This window comes from Pterocles gutturalis, unplaced genomic scaffold, assembly GCF_000699245.1.
Source record: "Pterocles gutturalis isolate BGI_N339 unplaced genomic scaffold, ASM69924v1 scaffold5941, whole genome shotgun sequence".
In the NCBI taxonomy this organism is placed as follows: domain Eukaryota; kingdom Metazoa; phylum Chordata; class Aves; order Pterocliformes; family Pteroclidae; genus Pterocles; species Pterocles gutturalis.
The window spans coordinates 1-9,703 of record NW_010100170.1 but is presented as its reverse complement, the minus strand read 5'-3'; the positions used below and the strand labels follow the sequence as shown (position 1 = coordinate 9,703).

The window sequence follows — 9,703 nt, the reverse complement described above, 5'->3', positions numbered from 1 at the left end:
GGTGCGTTTAAACTGGCTGCATTGATGGAAGTAAAAGCTTTGCTTCTGTACCATAAGTATGCATCATACAGCTTAATGTAGCATGCTCCAACTGCTTCAGATTTTAAACAGCACCATTTAGTTAACAGGTGCCATTGGTTGTACTTTACACTATGTAGTAGGTTTCTGGCTCTACCACATCCTCAGAGCTTTTGTCTGTAGTTGTAATTAGTTTATACAAGTGTAATTACTCCTCCACAAACTGACAGTTCTTAGTTTATCATTGCCATTGTATTTATTACAGTGTGTTTTAGCATTGGTATCATTGTATTTTCACCCAGCTGTTACATGAGCTTTAACAAAAAAAAAAAAATCTGTATAAAATGGTTTTTAAGTACTTAATGTATGTACCCATGCAGAAGTTGAGCAATAAATTGTATGCTGTTTGCACTGTCACAGCATCAATGGTTTTAAAAGTTTTAAGTTTTTCTTAATTAAATATTTACTTTAAAAAGTAACAATGTCATTTTTAAGTAACTCAACTTTGTTTCAGGAGAAAATATTTAAAACTTGGTGTCTGTTACCTACACCACTCAGCATTGTGCTGAATGTTCAGTCAACCAGGGTCTGACTTTGGGCTTTAGTGTCACGGTGTGCATCTGTCTCAAAACTGGTGAACGGATGTCTCCTCTCGAAATTCAGCAAACCTTAAACCATCTTCCTTAAGGCAGGAAAAAAGGTAAACAAAGCTGGTAAATACTTGTTAAATTTGCACAACTGAGCTGGTAAATATTGTCCCTTGGATAAAGACTGTCAATTAGCCTGGCTTAGAGCAAGTCCCTGGATAATGGTTTAAGTCAGGGTGTGGTTTTCTGTTTTGTGGAGGTTTTTTGTTGTGTTTTTTGGGTTTTGTTCAGTGAAGTAGATCATGCTCTAACTGCCAGCTGTTGTGTTTAATCTGTAGAGGAGGCATCTCCAGCTGCTGGGGGCTTTTTTTTCTGTTTATTTTTTTTAATTTTTTTTTCTTTCTTCGCACTGCATGAGTCTTAACTCACTGAGAGTGGTGTTAGTTCCATAAGAGGCACCATCTCAGGGCAAGCTTTAAATATTGTATATACAGGGCAATTGATTCCTGTATGTTTATGCAATTTTAAGCAAGAACTCTTCTACTAGAGCCTGTTTAAAAATTCAGTTTAGTTCATCCACATTACCAAGATAAACTACTTAAAAATTGCAATTTTCATTGTTTTCTATTTAAAACTACTTTTTCCAGTGTGTTTGTAGCACAGGAAGTAGAACCTGAGATGCTTTGCCATTAACAAGCCAGCAACACCAAAACTGCAAACACAGTACGGTGTGGAGCGAGTAGCCCTCCGCTGTTTTGATTTTTATGCCAGGTTTATTGCAGGCACGCTCTAACTTGTCCTTTCACAGGAAACTTGAACCACTGATGTTCTTTTAAAGAACGATCTTCTTGTCCTTTGTGAGCCTTCCAGTCCACTGATTTCTGGCTAATGGTGTAACTGCAGCTTTTCAGCGCCAGCAACAACAGAACCAGCACAGGCGTAGAGGAGATTTAGCATTCAACTGCTGCACTAAGGTGACTTCACTAAAGCACCCTGACTTCATCCCACTTCCTTTGAGCTCAACATCATCTCAGCCCTGCTAAGAAGGTAGAAAGTAGTTTAAAAACTTTATTGGTGATCATAAAAGTGCTGTAGAGATCCCAGCAGCAGCACCTCTGCCATGTCACAATGCTTTTAGAGAAAAACAGCCCCACACCACCTTGCTGCTGCAGCAGCTTTCAAAGATTCTCATCATCTTAGCCAGAGAGAACTGCAGTTACGTTTACTATAAGTCTTACAAGAGACGGCTTTTGCTGTACTGAAAGGAAGCCATCTGAAGTCTAGATTTTAGTCTCTCTGCTTCTAGTTCTTGAAAAAAGGTGTCGTCATCATTCTGCATTATTGCTGCTTGCAGTTGCTGTATTTCCTTTTCCATCCTTGATCTCAGTTCTCTCTTGGCTTTCTGTAGCGCCTAAAGAAAGTACAGACATTAGCCACAGGACATACAAAGAAAAGACATTTACACAAAATTCAAAATACTTACTTGCGCTTGTGTTTTCTCTCTGGTTTGGATTTCTTGGCGTTCTCGAGACAAAGCCTCTGCTAGCATGGAAAACTAAACACATGTTTCAGTTGAACCAATTAAAGAAAGGGAAGAGATGCAGTGTAAAAAATATTAAGTCTTTGATGCAGATTAAGCTTTACCTGATCTTTGTAATAGTTCTCCATAGACTCCAACTCATTCTGATGCTCTCTCCTTTGCTCAGCACGCTTCTCTTGAGCATATGCTCTCAGATCCTTCAGTCTTTGTTTCTGAATTTCTAAGCCTTCTTCGAATAAGTGTTTAAATATCTACCAACAATTAAAAAAGCAAACCTTAAACTTTCCCAGAAACTTTTAAGAATACATTTACATTTAATAATACATTTTTCAGCTGCTTTATCTCCTGATGGAATGGTGATCACAGGAAGACAGGTCATTGCCCATCACCAAGTACACAGTTCCATATGTAATGGTGGGGCAGAGGCAGCTGAGCTGTATTTGTATTATTCATTTAGCGGAAATTCTGATAGATAAATTTTTTCATGTCAGCTATTTGACTAAGAAAGGGGCTAGAACACAAGTGTGTATTACATTTTAAAAATAATTCAGACAACCTGACAATGCAAGCCAGAGTCTTTGAACACACACGGTGATTTCCAGCCGCCCCTACGTTCTGTTGTTGAACTTCAGGACCTTCTTTGCAGGAAATCCACCCTGCGCTCAGGCTTTCCATTTATACAAGAGAACAGTTCCCAGCTCCGGTGCAGCTTGAGGCAAACAGTTCTCAAATCTCTAGTAGTGGCTTATGCACTAAACCTCTAGTCTTGTATTTTAAAAGGTGCAAGAGCAGATACACTGTTCTGAAAGGGCAATAACTCCACTTGCTGTCCTTGGCTCTGATGTCCAGATCATATCTGTCAAAAAGTCCACTTTGTTTAACAAACATAACTGGACAACAAAGCTCTCTTTTTGATCAGTTTCCTTAAATGAAGATTTAGATTGTTTTCTTTGGATAGTAACTATAGGAACAACTTCTTAATCCTACTGTTTCTGAAAACCCATTTCCCCAATTTCTCATGTTACCAGCCCTGTTTTTCCATACTGATACTTCACTTTCTCTCCTTCTCTTAACCCCATCAAGTTCCTTTCTTGTTTTACAGTCGTTTGCCCTAAACTGTATCAGTGTTTCCAAAGAAAGAACCTTTTCATCTGTGGCCTTGACTGACCAACCATTTAATCCTGGCCCCAATGCTCTGTTCACATAACTTGCTCTCTGTCCACTTGTACCATTATTGGAACTACTGGACAGCACAAAAAAAGAATTCCACACTTGCAGAGCAAGACATCTTGTACTTACCCTTTCTTCCCGTGTCCTAGCCCGCATCATCTTGGCACGCAGCTGAACCCGGTAATCTTCATAATATTTCCTGGCTCGCGCAATTTGCTGGCGTTTCTCTCTCACTTTATTCTGAGCCCATTTCTGCCGGCAGATACGTTGCTTAAATTCTTGCTAAATGGAGAACAGTAGCTGTAAGACCACCAAGCTTCCAACAGATACTGCTGCAGGCAAAGCTTTGTTAATCATTGTTAAATAAATAGGGTCCTTCACTAAGGACCTTCTCTCTACCCCTATTTTCCACTGCATTTATGGTTTAAAGCTTTACTCACCCCTGATTTAGCAAACTGGTGCCATCAAGAGCACTACACAATTAAGGAGTCAGCATTGCCATGGTAGCTGGTGTTTTTAACAGCAACACCAGGAGCCTGAAGTTTCTCCTTCTTGCACATTCTTAGAATTTGTTTGCACTTCTAGAGTAATAATAATATTCCATTCCCATGACCCCAGCAGCCATACAACAGACAGATTATCTGGCATTTGAGACCAAGCTACTAAAGAGGCATAAAATTGTAAAAAGCCACTTTCATGGACCAGGGAATATGCATTCTAGCTAGTTCAACATGAAATTTTTGTATTATGTAAAAAATATCCTTCAAAGAACATACCAGTCTCTTGTTATGTTCTTGGTCTTTTTTAATAATTGCAACAAGAAGCTCGTGCTTCTTCAGGGCTTGTTGAACCTGGGGGTTAAAAAAAAAAAGCTAATTACTTCCATCATCCTGCAGGACAAGCAGTTGCGTGTAGGAACTATAAACATTGTCCCTCTGTATCTATGCTGCATACACAGAGTCAGGATGATTTTATTATTATTTTGTCATGCAGTACAAACTGATGACTGCTCAGAAGGTAAGAATAGGAATGCTCACTTCATTTTGGAGTTTTGGTCTAGTTCTGCCAGAAGCTGCATGAAGTTGTTCAGTCTGTGCAAGCTGCTGCTGCCACATTTTGTTCATAGTCTGGTGGGAAATATGCAGGTGGGGAAACTCTTCCAGTAGCTGGAATAGGAGGTCATTGTCTCTTACTTTCACTACAAGGTAAAGACAGATGTAAGTAATAAATTCCTGGAGAATACATTTAGCGGTAAATTCTTCCAGCCAGTGTCAGCCAAGGTTATGAAATATTTCAGGTTGAACACTACACAACTACCACGCTGCTGTTATGATGTCAAGCTAAACCCAGCAGGACATAACATCACTCTGTCAGTACAGCAGCAGAGAAAGTAATCCCAAGTTTTTGTCGTGTGTTTGTTTTTTCTGCTGCAGAACTGCTTTTATAGCTCAGGCATTATTTCATGATTTCATGTAAGCATACACAATACCATTTACCAAAACAGAGACTAAGTTGCATGTTGGCTGTTCCTGGAGCATCACTTGCTCAGCAAAACCAGTGGCAGTGTTAACACCACCATGGCAGGGTCTGGAAAGGAAGACGATAGCAATTCACAGATTCTGCTCTGTTGAGCCTACTCAAGCTAAAGGTCCAATTTTAAATCTGATACATGCTTGGGGAAAAAAAACCACCAAGAAAAAAACAACCACTGAGCTCAGACTACAGTGGAGCAAGCATAGGAGTAGCAGTAATGGAAACAAGCTTTGAAAATAATCCAAGGGATTTTAAGGAGGTAGCAAAAATCACAGTTTTGATTGTGCATTGGTGGTTTACATTTACGTAAAGCATTATCTTCCCTAACAAAAATCCAGACATACAGAGGTCATAAGAAGGGGAAAATGCTACAGCTGACTGGTATATGTTGGACTGATGCCTTTATTCTTGGAGTTCAACACATGCTTTCAAAAGATGCCAGTTTTCCACCAAGTATAGTTTTGCAGTTCTTACTTGGAGCTGCTTTCTTTGGCTTCACAGTCCCTCGTTTTGGAATCCACTGGCTGTATTTGGGATTCCGAGGTGTGGTTTTTCTAGAATAAACTTTCACTGGCCGAGGCATTTTTGGAGGTTCTTTAAAGATGTTTTCTTTGTATTCTTGTTCCTTAGGAGCAGATGTAAAACAGATGGAGAACAGGTAGGAGAAGGGAAAGACTGATAGATCACATAGTTTGGATATCAGAACTTAAATGTCTTTAAAACTTTAGAATGAGAATTTGGACATATTGAATTGGATTCTCCAGAAGGCCAAGATTTACCAAATTCAGGTCAGGGTTCAAATAAAGGTTAAACCTCACTGTTGCATAATGTCAGGTCTTCTGCAGCACTTAACGCTACTGCCGCAGCCTACGGACGGCTGCTGCACAGGTAGTGGGAAGGGCTGGTGCAGCCCACATTGGTACGATGTTGGTATGACAGAGGCTCTCTTTGCTCTTCCACTAGCATGGAAGAAAATAGCAAAAACCTCTTTGTCATATTCATTACATTAGAGAATCATCCCTGCACAAACCCAGCTTTTAGAGTAGTTAAAAAAGACCACGACAATGTTAAGCAGATTTAAGCTAGCTGTTGGGGATGTGTGCGCAGGAAGAAGTGCCCATCTGTGCAGAAGTTTAGGCCGGTCTATGGAAGTTATCTACTTGCTCACTCAGCTTTAATTCTTTAAATCTGAGTGTCTTGAAGTTACCCCTTCATGGGAGAAGCATGGTGGTTAAGTTACCCTCGAGAGCAGGCATTAAATTCTAAAACTACTTGTCCCTTGGATTTCCCTCTGAGGAAAAGCTGTCCTTCTGTTTGCCACTTTAGGAGCATGCAGTGCTGTGACTATGACACTGGAAGTCAAAGAGTTCTTTTATCCAAAAGACATATCCAGCGTCTGGACAGATCATGTTAGACAAATTTAAAAAGAAACAGGCCCCACAAAAACCAAAACACAACCAATAATCGCTGTAGTGGATCACATACCGTTTCCTTGATGACTTCTCTGAGCCTGGAGAGTCTAAGCCTCTCCCTCGCTTCATAAATTCTTAGTTCATCTTCATAAGCTTTAGCGACCATCTAGGAAGTAAAAATAAGTGGAGTTTTCAGAGAAAATAATCAGTCCATATGGCCACCTCATTAGCTTGTTCAGTGTATGGGTCAAAGTAACTTCTTCCACTTTAAACTTCCCTTTTTGCAAAATTTGGAGTTGATGTCTTTTCCTCGGCAGTCTGCAGATTCAACAGTTAAAAATTACTGAAGTGGGCCAGATGCCCCCGTTAAGAGCATTCAGTTTTAATGCTTTTAGTATAACTTGGTAAGAATGACCAGTAGGTCTAACCTAGAAATTACCTTTGCTTTTTTTGTTCTTTCATCCCTTTCTTTTTGCAACTGGCTGCGCATTTTCCTTATTTGGCCTGTTCCATTACTGCGAAGCTTATCTTCCAGCTCAGAAAAGAGCTGATGCTGAGATGAGGGTGAGGATGGAGAAAGGGATCGTGGCCTGCCTGGGTACTTTAAATGTGGTATGTCTGTAAGGAAAGGTGATTCATTGAGTATCTAACTTGAAACAAAAAAACCCTCCTGCCAAACATAAGGAAAAAAAGCCCCCAAAACACATAGCATAAGAGTCAAAAAGTTTCTCACAAATCATAAAAAGCTAAAGCCTTTGCCTTTAGAATTATCGCTGCCCCAAATCATGAATTTGGGGGTTTATATAATAGCAAAGGTGGCAGGAGATATTCAAGATGGGAAAGGAAAAAGCAGCTGAGGGTAGCTCAAGGTGAGAGACTGTCTATATGCCAGGGTCACAAACAGCTCCATCTTGCAATCTGATGTTGTGTGTGTGGATTAGATCACGCTATAGGACAGGTTGATAGCCTGCTGTATATACAGGGTGGTTATTTAACCATATTGCCACTAACACACACACTGCTCAGTATGTTTGTAAGACACTAGATACACAGCTGTGTTCAGCACAGAGGAATCTCCAGTGCAGTGCACTGTGCACAGCCCCGCACCTGAGAATCACGGTCCTATCCCTGAGCATGTGTTCTGTCCCTCCCCCACTTAATGGGTTTTTTACTGCACCTGCGTTTGCCTTGTATTTTTAGTACCATAGCTATTTAAGTGTTAAATGGGAACTTATTTGTAGTTGTTACTGTTGCTCAGGTTCGGTTCTAAGACAAAATATAACTGAACAAACAATACAAAACGTGATAACTAACTGTGAGTGGTTCAGTGTATCAGCTTTACACAAGAAGGATTTCTTTATAAATTCCTTTTCATACTAATACTTAAGTGGCATAAGAATCGTTACCTCGTTCAGCTTTCCTTCGGCGATAATCCATGACACTGTCACTGTGCTGTGACAGGTTGTCTTCATCTGTCAGCTCTTCCCTGGTGTGCCCACCCAAAGCGCTCTTTAACATCTGTTGGACAGACATGGGGGGGTCAGGTTCCATAGTTCATGCAAAATTTAGAACTGTCTATAGTCGGCTGTTAGTTGCAGATACCCTTTTCATCAGTATTACATTTATATTCTGGTTCTCTCCACTATCATCACTAAGGCTTGCTTGCTCAGATACAACAAAAAATAGATTTCACTTACTAAATCTAGTTCATTTAACCTGCGAGAGAGTTTTTCTGACACTTCGTGAAGCTCTTGCTCAGATAGCTTTTCTGTTTTTCTGTGGGAAAGAGACTCTTCAAGTGAATCTGTGGTAGAACTTTCGTATCTGTTAAAACAGAAAACAGATTTCATTTCTATTCTAAAAACTTGAAGAAACTACCTTGTACAATTCTAGTTCACTTTTTGCATGAGCGCATTTTTATACGATGAAGTAGAAGCTGAATGTGTAAATGCCTATAACTATGTTTAAGAAAATATGCATATATAGCAGAAGAAACAGGAAATCTTTCTGTTAAAATTAATCTTTCACTGTCATGCTGCCAAGGAGGAAAAGATTTTACTTTAGAGGGGGGTGGCCCTGGGTGGCCATGTGTATGGAAGTGCTAGCTTGGCTCAGTACTGAAAAACTGAACTTGCCTTTTCTTTCTAGGCAGATATCTAGATTCAGGTCTTGGCGTCTGTGTTACTGGTTCAGCATGTAGTGAGAGTTCTTGAGGTAAAGAGGAAGCAGGTGTAGAAGTCCCAGATGCCTGAGGAACCTAGGAAAACGAGTAAGAGTAAATTCAGATGAAGATCTTCACAGTAAAGCTCAGAAATACCATAGATCATGTGAGTAGAGAGATCCTGCAACAGCTTTTATAGGAGAACTATCTCAAACCCTATGATTATATATATTATTTTTTTTATAGTAGTTATATGTCCAGGTCCTTGACTGAAGATAGTGTCCTATAGAAAGATGTTCAAAGAAATAGACTAGCAAAAATATAGATCAGTTCAAAAATAATCTACAGCTAAACCACTGACTCGGAAGAACAAGGTCTAGGTTAAGTTCTGTGAGGATCCCTACATACGACCTCATCAGCCTGGGATCAATGCCAAGTCATGCCAGTACGCTGCCTCTCACCCAGTGCAGACTAAGCTGCAACTCACCAACTACAAGAAAACACTTGCGTCCTTATGCCATTTAGTGACTCTGGGTTAGTACTGCCTGCCACTTATCTGTCTGAACTGGAGCAGTTCAGGGTTGGAATGCATCTACACGCATCATACATCAGAGACAATGTTTTAAACAGACAATGCAGAAGTAAGGGCTGTTGAAACTACTGGAACAAATGAAGTCTGTGAGTACCTCTTGTGGTTGCAGGAGGCAAAAAGAAGTGTTTTCCAGAGAAAGGAACTTCCTACACAAACATGTTTCTACAAGTGCAGAATGGCATCCTGCTGATCAATTTGTGGGTTTTGCATTATTCAGTGTTTGAAAAGCAAGGGACAATGCAAGGAAGTAAAATGAAAGAATACAAGCAGGCAGTTGAGTGATCTTTAGGAAGGGAGCAAAATCTGAATTTTATTGGAGTCTGAACAACCCCAGAAAACCAAAATTCATACTAATTTACAATACTGATACACTTTGGAGAAAGGACAGGACTGTATTCTTGTGTTTTACACATCTTTGACTAAAACCAAGATAACCAGTAACTGGTTGACTGTGATAAATTAGAAGTCTAAAGGTACTGGCACTTCTTGTAAGCAACCACCTCCAGAAAGAACTGACGTGACTTAAACTGTACACAGCCATAGTCTAACACCATTGCGTCACTGATTGTATATTGAAGAAAGCAAGCCAAAGGCAGGTTGGAAAAAAAGCCCAGAAGTGCCACAAAATATCAGGAGAATTAAACATTAACTGAACTTCCACAAATGCAATTTAACAAGGGCAAGTGTAGA

At 39.9% G+C, this 9,703-nt stretch overlaps 1 protein-coding gene across 1 annotated transcript; it reads right to left on the bottom strand.

Annotated features, from left to right (window-relative positions):
- Positions 1 to 1,659: 1,659 nt before the first annotated feature.
- Positions 1,660 to 8,517, bottom strand: CEP95 (centrosomal protein 95kDa; the record flags this gene model as incomplete). The annotated part of the gene is made up of 12 exons (XM_010078615.1): positions 1,660 to 2,016; positions 2,089 to 2,160; positions 2,250 to 2,396; positions 3,445 to 3,597; positions 4,092 to 4,166; positions 4,353 to 4,513; positions 5,323 to 5,473; positions 6,334 to 6,426; positions 6,700 to 6,878; positions 7,667 to 7,778; positions 7,958 to 8,084; positions 8,396 to 8,517. Coding segments are annotated over 12 exons (1,569 nt in total), but the record flags the coding sequence as incomplete, so codon positions are not given.
- Positions 8,518 to 9,703: the final 1,186 nt, after the last annotated feature.